Here is a 19,294-nt window from a genome sequence, read left to right on the forward strand (position 1 = left end):
TTCCTCAGTCCCTCCAAACCTCGGTTTCTTCCTTTCTCTCCCCCTTTCTCTCTTTCTCCTTTTCACCCTCCCTTCGCTCCCTGGGTCCCTCCCTGTGCGTCCCTCCCTGTCCCTCGGTCCCTGCCTCCCTCCCTTCCTCCCTCTCTCCCTTCCGTCCTTTCCTCCCTTCACTCGTCCCTCCCTCTGGTCCTGGGATCCTCTCCCCATCTCTAGCCGCCATCCCTCGCGCCTGGAGAGGGCAGTCCAAGCGTTTGCTCGCGGGGTAGACGGGGTTGGGGGTGGGGGGAAGGGTGGTCTCGGGGCCGCACTGGGCTGCCCGGCGCTGCTCCGTGACGGTGGGAGGGGGAGGCTGGCGGGTTACCGGTGTGCCAGTGATGGGTGGGCGGAGCGGGGAGGCAAGAAGAGGCGTGTCGCGGATTGGAGAGCGGCCCCGCCTTCGGACCCGGCCCGGTGTTTCCCGGGCAAAGCGCCCCCTCTGCCCACCCTCCTGAAGTACGCGGGGTGGCGTGGGGGCAGGGCTGCGAGGAGGGACGACAGCTCTGCCTGCGCTGGTCCCCCGAAGCGCAGCGCCGCGGGCTGCCTGCAGACCCGCGCCGGCGCACTAGACCGCCCAGCTCCCGGGCCCTGGGCGGGCTCTGGGGTCCCCAAGATGCCCGGGATAGAAGGACGGCACAGCCCTGCCCTGTGTGTAGTCTCTCACCGGACGGACGGACCTGGCACTCAGGGATCCCAGACAGGTCAGCGGGAGGGCGAGACGCCAAGACACGCCGCTGGAAGCGGAGCCACACGGTCACCTCACGGCGGGAGAGAGGCCACCGCCCTGCCCCCACCCCTCCCCGACCCGCGCGCGCCTTTTAAAGCTCCTCCAGCAGAGCCCGGTATTCTTCCTCGCTGAGGGGTGGCTCCAGGGAAGCGAGCTCTTCCACCTCCTTCAGCTCCCCCAGTGGCTCCGTCTCTAGGAAAGGTCGTGCCTGCTGCTGAAACTCTGGGGTCGACAGGAGCTCGTCCAGCAGGCTGGAGGTGAGCGCAGACGAGCGCTCCTCCGGCTCCTGGAGCGCTTGGGAAGGCGCCTGCAGGGCTGGCATCTGCCCCTGCCAGGCGGAGGCCTCCGGGGGTGCGGGCTGCGGAGGTGGAGGTGGCGCGGCTTGGGGTTCCCCTGCCGCCCCGGCCACCTGGGGCCCCTGGCCCCAGCCCCACCAGGGACCCTGCACACCTCGCCCCTGTGAGTCGGCTTGAGCGGGCCCAAGCTGTCCCACGGAGCACGTCCCCGGCAGGCCGGCGTGCTGCGGCTCCCGCTCCTCGTGGCATCTGCCCGGGTGCGGAGGCCCCGGAAGGCTCTGAGGCTGGGGGAGCGCCACCCCCGAAGGAGCCAGGGCGGCGAACCCGAAAGCCCCGAGGGCCCCGAGCGCCGGGTCAGGTTGCGAGATTCCTTCTGCCTGTGGGGCCTGTCCGTGCAGGAGCAGGGGCACGGCCCCTGCTGCCTGGCTCACGACGGGCCCCTGTGGGAGGGCCCCAGGCGCGCAGGGCACTTGGGGTGCGGGAAGCGCCGCCCCCCACGCCCCGGTGTGGGTGGAGGCGACCCAGGAGCGAGCAGAGGAGCCGCGCCCGCCGGGGGCCGTGTCGCGCGGGCCGCCTGCGGCCGCGGGTCCCCTGCCAGCCCGGCCTGGATGCCTGGCCCTTCGATTCTGAAACCAAATCTGAATCCTGGACTCCGGGAGGCCCGTCTCTCTGGCCAGTTCCTCCCTGGTGGCGAAGTCCGGAAAGCGCTCTCGCTCGAAGGCCCGGAGGAGCACGGCGGTCTGGGACTGGGTCACGGCCGTCCGCTTTCGCCGGCCTTCTGGCGGGCCGCGTGGCCCAGGCCAGGGCCTGGATTCCCGCCGGTGCTGCCTCAGCCGGCGCGATCTCTCGTTCTGAAACCAAATCTGGACCCTGGGCTCCGGAACGCCGATGGCCTGGGCCAGCTGTTCTCTGGTGGCCATGCCCGGGTACGGGTTCCGCTCAAAGGACGCTCGCAGGGCGTCCCTCTGGCTCGGAGTCCAAACGAGCCTCTTTCGCCTTCCTCGCCCTCGGGCCTCCGCCGGGAGAGGGCTGCCGGGAGCTGTGGGGAGAGCCATCGCGGGGAGACCGGGCCGAGTGTCACAGACAGACACAGGCACACAGAGGCCCGGTGGCTCCCGCGCGCCTCAGCCAACCTCTGCTGTGCACCGCACCTGCAGGCAGGTCAAGCCAGGAGTCCGGCCCCGCCAGCCAGGGGCCGCTTTTATAGAGACCTAGCGGCCCCACCCCTTCCTGAATTTGCATGAGCTCCGGGGACCCAGGGCGGGGTAGCCCGCCCTCTCAAGCCGGAAACCACAGGGACACCAGGGCCCTGTGGGGTGGTCGGGGGTGGGGCCTGAGCGGCGGGGGAGGGACACGCGGGGCTTCGGGGGCTGGACCTCTGGGGTTCTCCAGGAATTCTACGGAAACTGGAAGCCTCTCTCCGGGCTCGAACACGTCACCAGGGAGGGTGGCGTGCAGAAGCGAACCCCCGTGACAGGCCTGAGTTTTCCAAGCCCCCCCTCTCCGTCAAGGCGTCCACGTCTGTGGGTGTCGCCGTGGCCGCGACACTCTCACACACGCAGCTGCGTGGATCCGGTTCGTGTTCCTCTAGAAAACGAGAGCGAAGGCACGGAGACAGAAACTCTCCCGGGCAGAGACGGCCTGACGAGGCATTCCTGTTTCCTGCCACACGGGGAGTCTCGGCAACCTGGATAGAAAGGGCAGCGACACGCTGCTGCTTTTCCACGGATCCCTGGGAGTTTCTGTTTCCCCGCCGAGCTCGGGGAAGAAAACGGTGAACGTCATCAGGTCACCACGACTTAGGAAGCCACAGAGAGCTGAGCGACAGGCACCCTTGCGGAGGTCACATACAAAAGTTAAAAAAAAATTAGCCGGGCGTGGTGGCAGACGCCTGTAACCGCAGCGACTTGGGAGGCTGGGGCAGGAGAATTACCGGAACCCGAGGGGTGGAGGTTGCGGTGAGCCGAGATCCGGCCATTGAACTCCAGCCTGGGCGAGAGGGCGAGACTCCGTCTTTTAAAAAAAGAAGAAAAACGAAACAAAACGAAAAACAAAGAAAGACAACACCGCGACCAACAACCACAACCCAGAGGCATTCCAACATATAAAACGCCAGGTCGAAAGGTCGCATCCTGCTTTTGCCTTGTGAGTCATCCTCTTGGCACTCTGCCACGCGTACTTTCCCTCCTTCTCTTCCGCTTCCGAAGCTTCTTCATACACGTTTACTGCTGCTCGGAAACTCTCCTGCTTTACGGCCCTCGGTGGAGTCGTTTCTCCTGAGGAGGCAAGAATCGCGGTTTCTGTAGACTCACACCCCTAGGAATTCCTTTGCCCTAACAGGCAACAGGTAGGAGAAATGAGGGACATCGCCTCGGTGCTGGTCCAGAAATAGGTCACCGTACCGTATCCGGGGAAAGCCCCAAAAAGGGTCATTACCTAGGTGAAGTGCTTAGAAATATATCCCAATACCTCCTGTGGGTAGGACCACGTGAGAAGAGAAGAGTTAAATAGCCTAGAGGCTGTGCTCAGCTGTATGTCCCAATCAGCCCGGTGGGAAAAGCCAAGGCGTAATACGAGAGACAGGTCGTGTAGGTGCTGAGTCAGGTGAAATGTTCCATTTCAGTGTCGGTGGACACTTCCCAGGAAGAAGGGGGCGACACAGGCCACCCAGCAGAAGAGACCAAAAGTATGTCATGATGATACCTGTGGACGAGAACCCAGACAAGGGGACCGCATCGCCTGTGTGCCGGGCCCGGTGACAAGTCACTCTTTCTTTTGTAAGCGCAGCCCAGTCAGGCGAGCACAGTTACCTCACCTGGGTGCTGGGCCCAGAGACAAGCCACATCCGCTCCTGTGGGCAAAGAGCAGGGGTAACAAGACAATCACTGAGAATAGTTGAGTCCCCAGACATGACGTCACAATGGTCTCTGTGGGCAGGGTTCACGCAGGGGACTCACATCACATTGACTGTGGACTCAACAGTGTGTCGCAATGCTTTCTGAGAAGAGGGTCATGACAGAGAAGGAATGTAACTGGATGGCGGGCCCAGCAATATGTTATTGACTCCTATGTGAGCAGATATGAGGCAAGAGAAGGGAATCACAGCATCCTAGTTATGAGCACAGACATATGTCCCAAAGCCCCAAGCATGAGGTGCCAAGGCAGGAGGACAGTGTCACACGACCTAGGTGCTGGGTCCCACCCTACCCCCCACCCTCCGTCCCTCCCTCACTCCCTTCCCCCTCCCTCTCTCCCTTGCGTCCTTCCCTCCCTTCCCTCGTCCCTCCCTCGCGGCCTGGGATCCTCCCCGCTTCTCTACCCGCCTTCCCTCCGGCCTGGAGAAAGCAGCCCTTCCGTTTGCCCGCGGGGTCGTTCGTAGCGGGGCCGTGGGAGGAGTGGTCTCGGGTCTATATTGAGCTGCCAGGCGCTACTCGGTGATGGCGGGGAAGCTGGCGGGGCACCGGTGTGCGAGTGATCGGTGGGCGAATCGGGGAGGCAGAAGAGGGGTGCAGCGGAATGGAGAGCCGGCCTGCCTGGGGACCCGGCCCGGTGTTTCCGGGGGGGGGGGGCGAAACGCTCCCTCCGCCCACCCTCCTGAAGTAGGCCGGGTGGCGTGGGGGCAGGGCTGCGAGGAGGGCCGACAGCTCTGCCTGCGCTGGTCCCCAGAAGCGGCCGCGGGCTGCCTGCAGACCCGCGCACGCGCACTAGACCGCCCAGCTCCCGGGCCCTGGGCGGGTTCTGGGGTTCCCTAGATGCTGGGGAGAGAATGACAGCACAGCCCCGCCCTGTGTGCTGTCTCTCACCGGACGGACCTAGAACTGAGGGCTCCCAGGCAGGTCAGCGAAACGGCAAGACAGGCCGCAGGAGCCTCAAATCCATGCACACGCGCGCACGCGCACACCCAGCCGATCACAGGCTGAAGTCGGAAATCACGCTTCAATCGGCCGGAGGGTGACCCCTGTGGGGATGAGACTGCCTCGCGCTCCGTTGCAGGGTTCGCCGTGGGGATATGCCGTCTGTGAACCCCGTGGGTGAAACGAGGACTGGCACGCATCGCATTGAGCTCCCGAAATGCTTTAAGGCTGTGGGGTCCCTCCGTTGGTCCTGGAGGCAGGAGACCGCTCTAATCTCTGCCTATGTCCCTCTGTCCCGTGGTCCCTCTCTCTCCCCCTCTGTTCCACCCTGTTCCCGTCTTTCCCTTTCTTCCTCAGTCCCTCCAAACCTCGGTTTCTTCCTTTCTCTCCCCCTTTCTCTCTTTCTCCTTTTCACCCTCCCTTCGCTCCCTGGGTCCCTCCCTGTGCGTCCCTCCCTGTCCCTCGGTCCCTGCCTCCCTCCCTTCCTCCCTCTCTCCCTTCCGTCCTTTCCTCCCTTCACTCGTCCCTCCCTCTGGTCCTGGGATCCTCTCCCCATCTCTAGCCGCCATCCCTCGCGCCTGGAGAGGGCAGTCCAAGCGTTTGCTCGCGGGGTAGACGGGGTTGGGGGTGGGGGGAAGGGTGGTCTCGGGGCCGCACTGGGCTGCCCGGCGCTGCTCCGTGACGGTGGGAGGGGGAGGCTGGCGGGTTACCGGTGTGCCAGTGATGGGTGGGCGGAGCGCGGAGGCAAGAAGAGGCGTGTCGCGGATTGGAGAGCGGCCCCGCCTTCGGACCCGGCCCGGTGTTTCCCGGGCAAAGCGCCCCCTCTGCCCACCCTCCTGAAGTACGCGGGGTGGCGTGGGGGCAGGGCTGCGAGGAGGGACGACAGCTCTGCCTGCGCTGGTCCCCCGAAGCGCAGCGCCGCGGGCTGCCTGCAGACCCGCGCCGGCGCACTAGACCGCCCAGCTCCCGGGCCCTGGGCGGGCTCTGGGGTCCCCAAGATGCCCGGGATAGAAGGACGGCACAGCCCTGCCCTGTGTGTAGTCTCTCACCGGACGGACGGACCTGGCACTCAGGGATCCCAGACAGGTCAGCGGGAGGGCGAGACGCCAAGACACGCCGCTGGAAGCGGAGCCACACGGTCACCTCACGGCGGGAGAGAGGCCACCGCCCTGCCCCCACCCCTCCCCGACCCGCGCGCGCCTTTTAAAGCTCCTCCAGCAGAGCCCGGTATTCTTCCTCGCTGAGGGGTGGCTCCAGGGAAGCGAGCTCTTCCACCTCCTTCAGCTCCCCCAGTGGCTCCGTCTCTAGGAAAGGTCGTGCCTGCTGCTGAAACTCTGGGGTCGACAGGAGCTCGTCCAGCAGGCTGGAGGTGAGCGCAGACGAGCGCTCCTCCGGCTCCTGGAGCGCTTGGGAAGGCGCCTGCAGGGCTGGCATCTGCCCCTGCCAGGCGGAGGCCTCCGGGGGTGCGGGCTGCGGAGGTGGAGGTGGCGCGGCTTGGGGTTCCCCTGCCGCCCCGGCCACCTGGGGCCCCTGGCCCCAGCCCCACCAGGGACCCTGCACACCTCGCCCCTGTGAGTCGGCTTGAGCGGGCCCAAGCTGTCCCACGGAGCACGTCCCCGGCAGGCCGGCGTGCTGCGGCTCCCGCTCCTCGTGGCATCTGCCCGGGTGCGGAGGCCCCGGAAGGCTCTGAGGCTGGGGGAGCGCCACCCCCGAAGGAGCCAGGGCGGCGAACCCGAAAGCCCCGAGGGCCCCGAGCGCCGGGTCAGGTTGCGAGATTCCTTCTGCCTGTGGGGCCTGTCCGTGCAGGAGCAGGGGCACGGCCCCTGCTGCCTGGCTCACGACGGGCCCCTGTGGGAGGGCCCCAGGCGCGCAGGGCACTTGGGGTGCGGGAAGCGCCGCCCCCCACGCCCCGGTGTGGGTGGAGGCGACCCAGGAGCGAGCAGAGGAGCCGCGCCCGCCGGGGGCCGTGTCGCGCGGGCCGCCTGCGGCCGCGGGTCCCCTGCCAGCCCGGCCTGGATGCCTGGCCCTTCGATTCTGAAACCAAATCTGAATCCTGGACTCCGGGAGGCCCGTCTCTCTGGCCAGTTCCTCCCTGGTGGCGAAGTCCGGAAAGCGCTCTCGCTCGAAGGCCCGGAGGAGCACGGCGGTCTGGGACTGGGTCACGGCCGTCCGCTTTCGCCGGCCTTCTGGCGGGCCGCGTGGCCCAGGCCAGGGCCTGGATTCCCGCCGGTGCTGCCTCAGCCGGCGCGATCTCTCGTTCTGAAACCAAATCTGGACCCTGGGCTCCGGAACGCCGATGGCCTGGGCCAGCTGTTCTCTGGTGGCCATGCCCGGGTACGGGTTCCGCTCAAAGGACGCTCGCAGGGCGTCCCTCTGGCTCGGAGTCCAAACGAGCCTCTTTCGCCTTCCTCGCCCTCGGGCCTCCGCCGGGAGAGGGCTGCCGGGAGCTGTGGGGAGAGCCATCGCGGGGAGACCGGGCCGAGTGTCACAGACAGACACAGGCACACAGAGGCCCGGCGGCTCCCGCGCGCCTCAGCCAACCTCTGCTGTGCACCGCACCTGCAGGCAGGTCAAGCCAGGAGTCCGGCCCCGCCAGCCAGGGGCCGCTTTTATAGAGACCTAGCGGCCCCACCCCTTCCTGAATTTGCATGAGCTCCGGGGACCCAGGGCGGGGTAGCCCGCCCTCTCAAGCCGGAAACCACAGGGACACCAGGGCCCTGTGGGGTGGTCGGGGGTGGGGCCTGAGCGGCGGGGGAGGGACACGCGGGGCTTCGGGGGCTGGACCTCTGGGGTTCTCCAGGAATTCTACGGAAACTGGAAGCCTCTCTCCGGGCTCGAACACGTCACCAGGGAGGGTGGCGTGCAGAAGCGAACCCCCGTGACAGGCCTGAGTTTTCCAAGCCCCCCCTCTCCGTCAAGGCGTCCACGTCTGTGGGTGTCGCCGTGGCCGCGACACTCTCACACACGCAGCTGCGTGGATCCGGTTCGTGTTCCTCTAGAAAACGAGAGCGAAGGCACGGAGACAGAAACTCTCCCGGGCAGAGACGGCCTGACGAGGCATTCCTGTTTCCTGCCACACGGGGAGTCTCGGCAACCTGGATAGAAAGGGCAGCGACACGCTGCTGCTTTTCCACGGATCCCTGGGAGTTTCTGTTTCCCCGCCGAGCTCGGGGAAGAAAACGGTGAACGTCATCAGGTCACCACGACTTAGGAAGCCACAGAGAGCTGAGCGACAGGCACCCTTGCGGAGGTCACATACAAAAGTTAAAAAAAAATTAGCCGGGCGTGGTGGCAGACGCCTGTAACCGCAGCGACTTGGGAGGCTGGGGCAGGAGAATTACCGGAACCCGAGGGGTGGAGGTTGCGGTGAGCCGAGATCCGGCCATTGAACTCCAGCCTGGGCGAGAGGGCGAGACTCCGTCTTTTAAAAAAAGAAGAAAAACGAAACAAAACGAAAAACAAAGAAAGACAACACCGCGACCAACAACCACAACCCAGAGGCATTCCAACATATAAAACGCCAGGTCGAAAGGTCGCATCCTGCTTTTGCCTTGTGAGTCATCCTCTTGGCACTCTGCCACGCGTACTTTCCCTCCTTCTCTTCCGCTTCCGAAGCTTCTTCATACACGTTTACTGCTGCTCGGAAACTCTCCTGCTTTACGGCCCTCGGTGGAGTCGTTTCTCCTGAGGAGGCAAGAATCGCGGTTTCTGTAGACTCACACCCCTAGGAATTCCTTTGCCCTAACAGGCAACAGGTAGGAGAAATGAGGGACATCGCCTCGGTGCTGGTCCAGAAATAGGTCACCGTACCGTATCCGGGGAAAGCCCCAAAAAGGGTCATTACCTAGGTGAAGTGCTTAGAAATATATCCCAATACCTCCTGTGGGTAGGACCACGTGAGAAGAGAAGAGTTAAATAGCCTAGAGGCTGTGCTCAGCTGTATGTCCCAATCAGCCCGGTGGGAAAAGCCAAGGCGTAATACGAGAGACAGGTCGTGTAGGTGCTGAGTCAGGTGAAATGTTCCATTTCAGTGTCGGTGGACACTTCCCAGGAAGAAGGGGGCGACACAGGCCACCCAGCAGAAGAGACCAAAAGTATGTCATGATGATACCTGTGGACGAGAACCCAGACAAGGGGACCGCATCGCCTGTGTGCCGGGCCCGGTGACAAGTCACTCTTTCTTTTGTAAGCGCAGCCCAGTCAGGCGAGCACAGTTACCTCACCTGGGTGCTGGGCCCAGAGACAAGCCACATCCGCTCCTGTGGGCAAAGAGCAGGGGTAACAAGACAATCACTGAGAATAGTTGAGTCCCCAGACATGACGTCACAATGGTCTCTGTGGGCAGGGTTCACGCAGGGGACTCACATCACATTGACTGTGGACTCAACAGTGTGTCGCAATGCTTTCTGAGAAGAGGGTCATGACAGAGAAGGAATGTAACTGGATGGCGGGCCCAGCAATATGTTATTGACTCCTATGTGAGCAGATATGAGGCAAGAGAAGGGAATCACAGCATCCTAGTTATGAGCACAGACATATGTCCCAAAGCCCCAAGCATGAGGTGCCAAGGCAGGAGGACAGTGTCACACGACCTAGGTGCTGGGTCCCACCCTACCCCCCACCCTCCGTCCCTCCCTCACTCCCTTCCCCCTCCCTCTCTCCCTTGCGTCCTTCCCTCCCTTCCCTCGTCCCTCCCTCGCGGCCTGGGATCCTCCCCGCTTCTCTACCCGCCTTCCCTCCGGCCTGGAGAAAGCAGCCCTTCCGTTTGCCCGCGGGGTCGTTCGTAGCGGGGCCGTGGGAGGAGTGGTCTCGGGTCTATATTGAGCTGCCAGGCGCTACTCGGTGATGGCGGGGAAGCTGGCGGGGCACCGGTGTGCGAGTGATCGGTGGGCGAATCGGGGAGGCAGAAGAGGGGTGCAGCGGAATGGAGAGCCGGCCTGCCTGGGGACCCGGCCCGGTGTTTCCGGGGGGGGGGGGCGAAACGCTCCCTCCGCCCACCCTCCTGAAGTAGGCCGGGTGGCGTGGGGGCAGGGCTGCGAGGAGGGCCGACAGCTCTGCCTGCGCTGGTCCCCAGAAGCGGCCGCGGGCTGCCTGCAGACCCGCGCACGCGCACTAGACCGCCCAGCTCCCGGGCCCTGGGCGGGTTCTGGGGTTCCCTAGATGCTGGGGAGAGAATGACAGCACAGCCCCGCCCTGTGTGCTGTCTCTCACCGGACGGACCTAGAACTGAGGGCTCCCAGGCAGGTCAGCGAAACGGCAAGACAGGCCGCAGGAGCCTCAAATCCATGCACACGCGCGCACGCGCACACCCAGCCGATCACAGGCTGAAGTCGGAAATCACGCTTCAATCGGCCCGAGGGTGACCCCTGTGGGGATGAGACTGCCTCGCGCTCCGTTGCAGGGTTCGCCGTGGGGATATGCCGTCTGTGAACCCCGTGGGTGAAACGAGGACTGGCACGCATCGCATTGAGCTCCCGAAATGCTTTAAGGCTGTGGGGTCCCTCCGTTGGTCCTGGAGGCAGGAGACCGCTCTAATCTCTGCCTATGTCCCTCTGTCCCGTGGTCCCTCTCTCTCCCCCTCTGTTCCACCCTGTTCCCGTCTTTCCCTTTCTTCCTCAGTCCCTCCAAACCTCGGTTTCTTCCTTTCTCTCCCCCTTTCTCTCTTTCTCCTTTTCACCCTCCCTTCGCTCCCTGGGTCCCTCCCTGTGCGTCCCTCCCTGTCCCTCGGTCCCTGCCTCCCTCCCTTCCTCCCTCTCTCCCTTCCGTCCTTTCCTCCCTTCACTCGTCCCTCCCTCTGGTCCTGGGATCCTCTCCCCATCTCTAGCCGCCATCCCTCGCGCCTGGAGAGGGCAGTCCAAGCGTTTGCTCGCGGGGTAGACGGGGTTGGGGGTGGGGGGAAGGGTGGTCTCGGGGCCGCACTGGGCTGCCCGGCGCTGCTCCGTGACGGTGGGAGGGGGAGGCTGGCGGGTTACCGGTGTGCCAGTGATGGGTGGGCGGAGCGGGGAGGCAAGAAGAGGCGTGTCGCGGATTGGAGAGCGGCCCCGCCTTCGGACCCGGCCCGGTGTTTCCCGGGCAAAGCGCCCCCTCTGCCCACCCTCCTGAAGTACGCGGGGTGGCGTGGGGGCAGGGCTGCGAGGAGGGACGACAGCTCTGCCTGCGCTGGTCCCCCGAAGCGCAGCGCCGCGGGCTGCCTGCAGACCCGCGCCGGCGCACTAGACCGCCCAGCTCCCGGGCCCTGGGCGGGCTCTGGGGTCCCCAAGATGCCCGGGATAGAAGGACGGCACAGCCCTGCCCTGTGTGTAGTCTCTCACCGGACGGACGGACCTGGCACTCAGGGATCCCAGACAGGTCAGCGGGAGGGCGAGACGCCAAGACACGCCGCTGGAAGCGGAGCCACACGGTCACCTCACGGCGGGAGAGAGGCCACCGCCCTGCCCCCACCCCTCCCCGACCCGCGCGCGCCTTTTAAAGCTCCTCCAGCAGAGCCCGGTATTCTTCCTCGCTGAGGGGTGGCTCCAGGGAAGCGAGCTCTTCCACCTCCTTCAGCTCCCCCAGTGGCTCCGTCTCTAGGAAAGGTCGTGCCTGCTGCTGAAACTCTGGGGTCGACAGGAGCTCGTCCAGCAGGCTGGAGGTGAGCGCAGACGAGCGCTCCTCCGGCTCCTGGAGCGCTTGGGAAGGCGCCTGCAGGGCTGGCATCTGCCCCTGCCAGGCGGAGGCCTCCGGGGGTGCGGGCTGCGGAGGTGGAGGTGGCGCGGCTTGGGGTTCCCCTGCCGCCCCGGCCACCTGGGGCCCCTGGCCCCAGCCCCACCAGGGACCCTGCACACCTCGCCCCTGTGAGTCGGCTTGAGCGGGCCCAAGCTGTCCCACGGAGCACGTCCCCGGCAGGCCGGCGTGCTGCGGCTCCCGCTCCTCGTGGCATCTGCCCGGGTGCGGAGGCCCCGGAAGGCTCTGAGGCTGGGGGAGCGCCACCCCCGAAGGAGCCAGGGCGGCGAACCCGAAAGCCCCGAGGGCCCCGAGCGCCGGGTCAGGTTGCGAGATTCCTTCTGCCTGTGGGGCCTGTCCGTGCAGGAGCAGGGGCACGGCCCCTGCTGCCTGGCTCACGACGGGCCCCTGTGGGAGGGCCCCAGGCGCGCAGGGCACTTGGGGTGCGGGAAGCGCCGCCCCCCACGCCCCGGTGTGGGTGGAGGCGACCCAGGAGCGAGCAGAGGAGCCGCGCCCGCCGGGGGCCGTGTCGCGCGGGCCGCCTGCGGCCGCGGGTCCCCTGCCAGCCCGGCCTGGATGCCTGGCCCTTCGATTCTGAAACCAAATCTGAATCCTGGACTCCGGGAGGCCCGTCTCTCTGGCCAGTTCCTCCCTGGTGGCGAAGTCCGGAAAGCGCTCTCGCTCGAAGGCCCGGAGGAGCACGGCGGTCTGGGACTGGGTCACGGCCGTCCGCTTTCGCCGGCCTTCTGGCGGGCCGCGTGGCCCAGGCCAGGGCCTGGATTCCCGCCGGTGCTGCCTCAGCCGGCGCGATCTCTCGTTCTGAAACCAAATCTGGACCCTGGGCTCCGGAACGCCGATGGCCTGGGCCAGCTGTTCTCTGGTGGCCATGCCCGGGTACGGGTTCCGCTCAAAGGACGCTCGCAGGGCGTCCCTCTGGCTCGGAGTCCAAACGAGCCTCTTTCGCCTTCCTCGCCCTCGGGCCTCCGCCGGGAGAGGGCTGCCGGGAGCTGTGGGGAGAGCCATCGCGGGGAGACCGGGCCGAGTGTCACAGACAGACACAGGCACACAGAGGCCCGGCGGCTCCCGCGCGCCTCAGCCAACCTCTGCTGTGCACCGCACCTGCAGGCAGGTCAAGCCAGGAGTCCGGCCCCGCCAGCCAGGGGCCGCTTTTATAGAGACCTAGCGGCCCCACCCCTTCCTGAATTTGCATGAGCTCCGGGGACCCAGGGCGGGGTAGCCCGCCCTCTCAAGCCGGAAACCACAGGGACACCAGGGCCCTGTGGGGTGGTCGGGGGTGGGGCCTGAGCGGCGGGGGAGGGACACGCGGGGCTTCGGGGGCTGGACCTCTGGGGTTCTCCAGGAATTCTACGGAAACTGGAAGCCTCTCTCCGGGCTCGAACACGTCACCAGGGAGGGTGGCGTGCAGAAGCGAACCCCCGTGACAGGCCTGAGTTTTCCAAGCCCCCCCTCTCCGTCAAGGCGTCCACGTCTGTGGGTGTCGCCGTGGCCGCGACACTCTCACACACGCAGCTGCGTGGATCCGGTTCGTGTTCCTCTAGAAAACGAGAGCGAAGGCACGGAGACAGAAACTCTCCCGGGCAGAGACGGCCTGACGAGGCATTCCTGTTTCCTGCCACACGGGGAGTCTCGGCAACCTGGATAGAAAGGGCAGCGACACGCTGCTGCTTTTCCACGGATCCCTGGGAGTTTCTGTTTCCCCGCCGAGCTCGGGGAAGAAAACGGTGAACGTCATCAGGTCACCACGACTTAGGAAGCCACAGAGAGCTGAGCGACAGGCACCCTTGCGGAGGTCACATACAAAAGTTAAAAAAAAATTAGCCGGGCGTGGTGGCAGACGCCTGTAACCGCAGCGACTTGGGAGGCTGGGGCAGGAGAATTACCGGAACCCGAGGGGTGGAGGTTGCGGTGAGCCGAGATCCGGCCATTGAACTCCAGCCTGGGCGAGAGGGCGAGACTCCGTCTTTTAAAAAAAGAAGAAAAACGAAACAAAACGAAAAACAAAGAAAGACAACACCGCGACCAACAACCACAACCCAGAGGCATTCCAACATATAAAACGCCAGGTCGAAAGGTCGCATCCTGCTTTTGCCTTGTGAGTCATCCTCTTGGCACTCTGCCACGCGTACTTTCCCTCCTTCTCTTCCGCTTCCGAAGCTTCTTCATACACGTTTACTGCTGCTCGGAAACTCTCCTGCTTTACGGCCCTCGGTGGAGTCGTTTCTCCTGAGGAGGCAAGAATCGCGGTTTCTGTAGACTCACACCCCTAGGAATTCCTTTGCCCTAACAGGCAACAGGTAGGAGAAATGAGGGACATCGCCTCGGTGCTGGTCCAGAAATAGGTCACCGTACCGTATCCGGGGAAAGCCCCAAAAAGGGTCATTACCTAGGTGAAGTGCTTAGAAATATATCCCAATACCTCCTGTGGGTAGGACCACGTGAGAAGAGAAGAGTTAAATAGCCTAGAGGCTGTGCTCAGCTGTATGTCCCAATCAGCCCGGTGGGAAAAGCCAAGGCGTAATACGAGAGACAGGTCGTGTAGGTGCTGAGTCAGGTGAAATGTTCCATTTCAGTGTCGGTGGACACTTCCCAGGAAGAAGGGGGCGACACAGGCCACCCAGCAGAAGAGACCAAAAGTATGTCATGATGATACCTGTGGACGAGAACCCAGACAAGGGGACCGCATCGCCTGTGTGCCGGGCCCGGTGACAAGTCACTCTTTCTTTTGTAAGCGCAGCCCAGTCAGGCGAGCACAGTTACCTCACCTGGGTGCTGGGCCCAGAGACAAGCCACATCCGCTCCTGTGGGCAAAGAGCAGGGGTAACAAGACAATCACTGAGAATAGTTGAGTCCCCAGACATGACGTCACAATGGTCTCTGTGGGCAGGGTTCACGCAGGGGACTCACATCACATTGACTGTGGACTCAACAGTGTGTCGCAATGCTTTCTGAGAAGAGGGTCATGACAGAGAAGGAATGTAACTGGATGGCGGGCCCAGCAATATGTTATTGACTCCTATGTGAGCAGATATGAGGCAAGAGAAGGGAATCACAGCATCCTAGTTATGAGCACAGACATATGTCCCAAAGCCCCAAGCATGAGGTGCCAAGGCAGGAGGACAGTGTCACACGACCTAGGTGCTGGGTCCCACCCTACCCCCCACCCTCCGTCCCTCCCTCACTCCCTTCCCCCTCCCTCTCTCCCTTGCGTCCTTCCCTCCCTTCCCTCGTCCCTCCCTCGCGGCCTGGGATCCTCCCCGCTTCTCTACCCGCCTTCCCTCCGGCCTGGAGAAAGCAGCCCTTCCGTTTGCCCGCGGGGTCGTTCGTAGCGGGGCCGTGGGAGGAGTGGTCTCGGGTCTATATTGAGCTGCCAGGCGCTACTCGGTGATGGCGGGGAAGCTGGCGGGGCACCGGTGTGCGAGTGATCGGTGGGCGAATCGGGGAGGCAGAAGAGGGGTGCAGCGGAATGGAGAGCCGGCCTGCCTGGGGACCCGGCCCGGTGTTTCCGGGGGGGGGGGGCGAAACGCTCCCTCCGCCCACCCTCCTGAAGTAGGCCGGGTGGCGTGGGGGCAGGGCTGCGAGGAGGGCCGACAGCTCTGCCTGCGCTGGTCCCCAGAAGCGGCCGCGGGCTGCCTGCAGACCCGCGCACGCGCACTAGACCGCCCAGCTCCCGGGCCCTGGGCGGGTTCTGGGGTTCCCTAGATGCTGGGGAGAGAATGACAGCACAGCCCCGCCCTGTGTGCTGTCTCTCACCGGACGGACCTAGAACTGAGGGCTCCCAGGCAGGTCAGCGAAACGGCAAGACAGGCCGCAGGAGCCTCAAATCCATGCACACGCGCGCACGCGCACACCCAGCCGATCACAGGCTGAAGTCGGAAATCACGCTTCAATCGGCCCGAGGGTGACCCCTGTGGGGATGAGACTGCCTCGCGCTCCGTTGCAGGGTTCGCCGTGGGGATATGCCGTCTGTGAACCCCGTGGGTGAAACGAGGACTGGCACGCATCGCATTGAGCTCCCGAAATGCTTTAAGGCTGTGGGGTCCCTCCGTTGGTCCTGGAGGCAGGAGACCGCTCTAATCTCTGCCTATGTCCCTCTGTCCCGTGGTCCCTCTCTCTCCCCCTCTGTTCCACCCTGTTCCCGTCTTTCCCTTTCTTCCTCAGTCCCTCCAAACCTCGGTTTCTTCCTTTCTCTCCCCCTTTCTCTCTTTCTCCTTTTCACCCTCCCTTCGCTCCCTGGGTCCCTCCCTGTGCGTCCCTCCCTGTCCCTCGGTCCCTGCCTCCCTCCCTTCCTCCCTCTCTCCCTTCCGTCCTTTCCTCCCTTCACTCGTCCCTCCCTCTGGTCCTGGGATCCTCTCCCCATCTCTAGCCGCCATCCCTCGCGCCTGGAGAGGGCAGTCCAAGCGTTTGCTCGCGGGGTAGACGGGGTTGGGGGTGGGGGGAAGGGTGGTCTCGGGGCCGCACTGGGCTGCCCGGCGCTGCTCCGTGACGGTGGGAGGGGGAGGCTGGCGGGTTACCGGTGTGCCAGTGATGGGTGGGCGGAGCGGGGAGGCAAGAAGAGGCGTGTCGCGGATTGGAGAGCGGCCCCGCCTTCGGACCCGGCCCGGTGTTTCCCGGGCAAAGCGCCCCCTCTGCCCACCCTCCTGAAGTACGCGGGGTGGCGTGGGGGCAGGGCTGCGAGGAGGGACGACAGCTCTGCCTGCGCTGGTCCCCCGAAGCGCAGCGCCGCGGGCTGCCTGCAGACCCGCGCCGGCGCACTAGACCGCCCAGCTCCCGGGCCCTGGGCGGGCTCTGGGGTCCCCAAGATGCCCGGGATAGAAGGACGGCACAGCCCTGCCCTGTGTGTAGTCTCTCACCGGACGGACGGACCTGGCACTCAGGGATCCCAGACAGGTCAGCGGGAGGGCGAGACGCCAAGACACGCCGCTGGAAGCGGAGCCACACGGTCACCTCACGGCGGGAGAGAGGCCACCGCCCTGCCCCCACCCCTCCCCGACCCGCGCGCGCCTTTTAAAGCTCCTCCAGCAGAGCCCGGTATTCTTCCTCGCTGAGGGGTGGCTCCAGGGAAGCGAGCTCTTCCACCTCCTTCAGCTCCCCCAGTGGCTCCGTCTCTAGGAAAGGTCGTGCCTGCTGCTGAAACTCTGGGGTCGACAGGAGCTCGTCCAGCAGGCTGGAGGTGAGCGCAGACGAGCGCTCCTCCGGCTCCTGGAGCGCTTGGGAAGGCGCCTGCAGGGCTGGCATCTGCCCCTGCCAGGCGGAGGCCTCCGGGGGTGCGGGCTGCGGAGGTGGAGGTGGCGCGGCTTGGGGTTCCCCTGCCGCCCCGGCCACCTGGGGCCCCTGGCCCCAGCCCCACCAGGGACCCTGCACACCTCGCCCCTGTGAGTCGGCTTGAGCGGGCCCAAGCTGTCCCACGGAGCACGTCCCCGGCAGGCCGGCGTGCTGCGGCTCCCGCTCCTCGTGGCATCTGCCCGGGTGCGGAGGCCCCGGAAGGCTCTGAGGCTGGGGGAGCGCCACCCCCGAAGGAGCCAGGGCGGCGAACCCGAAAGCCCCGAGGGCCCCGAGCGCCGGGTCAGGTTGCGAGATTCCTTCTGCCTGTGGGGCCTGTCCGTGCAGGAGCAGGGGCACGGCCCCTGCTGCCTGGCTCACGACGGGCCCCTGTGGGAGGGCCCCAGGCGCGCAGGGCACTTGGGGTGCGGGAAGCGCCGCCCCCCACGCCCCGGTGTGGGTGGAGGCGACCCAGGAGCGAGCAGAGGAGCCGCGCCCGCCGGGGGCCGTGTCGCGCGGGCCGCCTGCGGCCGCGGGTCCCCTGCCAGCCCGGCCTGGATGCCTGGCCCTTCGATTCTGAAACCAAATCTGAATCCTGGACTCCGGGAGGCCCGTCTCTCTGGCCAGTTCCTCCCTGGTGGCGAAGTCCGGAAAGCGCTCTCGCTCGAAGGCCCGGAGGAGCACGGCGGTCTGGGACTGGGTCACGGCCGTCCGCTTTCGCCGGCCTTCTGGCGGGCCGCGTGGCCCAGGCCAGGGCCTGGATTCCCGCCGGTGCTGCCTCAGCCGGCGCGATCTCTCGTTCTGAAACCAAATCTGGACCCTGGGCTCCGGAACGCCGATGGCCTGGGCCAGCTGTTCTCTGGTGGCCATGCCCGGGTACGGGTTCCGCTCAAAGGACGCTCGCAGGGCGTCCCTCTGGCTCGGAGTCCAAACGAGCCTCTTTCGCCTTCCTCGCCCTCGGGCCTCCGCCGGGAGAGGGCTGCCGGGAGCTGTGGGGAGAGCCATCGCGGGGAGACCGGGCCGAGTGTCACAGACAGACACAGGCACACAGAGGCCCGGCGGCTCCCGCGCGCCTCAGCCAACCTCTGCTGTGCACCGCACCTGCAGGCAGGTCAAGCCAGGAGTCCGGCCCCGCCAGCCAGGGGCCGCTTTTATAGAGACCTAGCGGCCCCACCCCTTCCTGAATTTGCATGAGCTCCGGGGACCCAGGGCGGGGTAGCCCGCCCTCTCAAGCCGGAAACCACAGGGACACCAGGGCCCTGTGGGGTGGTCGGGGGTGGGGCCTGAGCGGCGGGGGAGGGACACGCGGGGCTTCGGGGGCTGGACCTCTGGGGTTCTCCAGGAATTCTACGGAAACTGGAAGCCTCTCTCCGGGCTCGAACACGTCACCAGGGAGGGTGGCGTGCAGAAGCGAACCCCCGTGACAGGCCTGAGTTTTCCAAGCCCCCCCTCTCCGTCAAGGCGTCCACGTCTGTGGGTGTCGCCGTGGCCGCGACACTCTCACACACGCAGCTGCGTGGATCCGGTTCGTGTTCCTCTAGAAAACGAGAGCGAAGGCACGGAGACAGAAACTCTCCCGGGCAGAGACGGCCTGACGAGGCATTCCTGTTTCCTGCCACACGGGGAGTCTCGGCAACCTGGATAGAAAGGGCAGCGACACGCTGCTGCTTTTCCACGGATCCCTGGGAGTTTCTGTTTCCCCGCCGAGCTCGGGGAAGAAAACGGTGAACGTCATCAGGTCACCACGACTTAGGAAGCCACAGAGAGCTGAGCGACAGGCACCCTTGCGGAGGTCACATACAAAAGTTAAAAAAAAATTAGCCGGGCGTGGTGGCAGACGCCTGTAACCGCAGCGACTTGGGAGGCTGGGGCAGGAGAATTACCGGAACCCGAGGGGTGGAGGTTGCGGTGAGCCGAGATCCGGCCATTGAACTCCAGCCTGGGCGAGAGGGCGAGACTCCGTCTTTTAAAAAAAGAAGAAAAACGAAACAAAACGAAAAACAAAGAAAGACAACACCGCGACCAACAACCACAACCCAGAGGCATTCCAACATATAAAACGCCAGGTCGAAAGGTCGCATCCTGCTTTTGCCTTGTGAGTCATCCTCTTGGCACTCTGCCACGCGTACTTTCCCTCCTTCTCTTCCGCTTCCGAAGCTTCTTCATACACGTTTACTGCTGCTCGGAAACTCTCCTGCTTTACGGCCCTCGGTGGAGTCGTTTCTCCTGAGGAGGCAAGAATCGCGGTTTCTGTAGACTCACACCCCTAGGAATTCCTTTGCCCTAACAGGCAACAGGTAGGAGAAATGAGGGACATCGCCTCGGTGCTGGTCCAGAAATAGGTCACCGTACCGTATCCGGGGAAAGCCCCAAAAAGGGTCATTACCTAGGTGAAGTGC

At 65.0% G+C, this 19,294-nt stretch overlaps 4 protein-coding genes across 4 annotated transcripts; all 4 read right to left on the reverse strand.

Moving 5' to 3' along the window:
• Positions 1 to 854: 854 nt before the first annotated feature.
• On the reverse strand, positions 855 to 2,158 carry LOC144580870 (double homeobox protein 4-like protein 4). Its single transcript, XM_078360943.1, has one exon. It carries the CDS (start codon positions 2,112 to 2,114, stop codon positions 855 to 857), a length of 1,260 nt encoding a protein of 419 aa, XP_078217069.1. The 5' UTR covers positions 2,115 to 2,158.
• Positions 2,159 to 6,116: 3,958 nt separating this feature from the next.
• On the reverse strand, positions 6,117 to 7,420 carry LOC144580820 (double homeobox protein 4-like protein 4). The gene has a single exon (XM_078360194.1). The coding sequence runs from the start codon at positions 7,374 to 7,376 to the stop codon at positions 6,117 to 6,119; it is 1,260 nt and encodes a 419-aa protein (XP_078216320.1). The 5' UTR covers positions 7,377 to 7,420.
• A 3,958-nt stretch (positions 7,421 to 11,378) lies between these two features.
• LOC144580821 (double homeobox protein 4-like protein 4) lies at positions 11,379 to 12,682 on the reverse strand. Its single transcript, XM_078360195.1, has one exon. The coding sequence runs from the start codon at positions 12,636 to 12,638 to the stop codon at positions 11,379 to 11,381; it is 1,260 nt and encodes a 419-aa protein (XP_078216321.1). The 5' UTR covers positions 12,639 to 12,682.
• A 3,958-nt stretch (positions 12,683 to 16,640) lies between these two features.
• On the reverse strand, positions 16,641 to 17,944 carry LOC144580816 (double homeobox protein 4-like protein 4). The gene has a single exon (XM_078360189.1). The coding sequence runs from the start codon at positions 17,898 to 17,900 to the stop codon at positions 16,641 to 16,643; it is 1,260 nt and encodes a 419-aa protein (XP_078216315.1). The 5' UTR covers positions 17,901 to 17,944.
• Positions 17,945 to 19,294: the final 1,350 nt, after the last annotated feature.

The sequence above is a fragment of the Callithrix jacchus genome, chromosome 22, assembly GCF_049354715.1.
Source record: "Callithrix jacchus isolate 240 chromosome 22, calJac240_pri, whole genome shotgun sequence".
Classification (NCBI taxonomy): domain Eukaryota; kingdom Metazoa; phylum Chordata; class Mammalia; order Primates; family Cebidae; genus Callithrix; species Callithrix jacchus.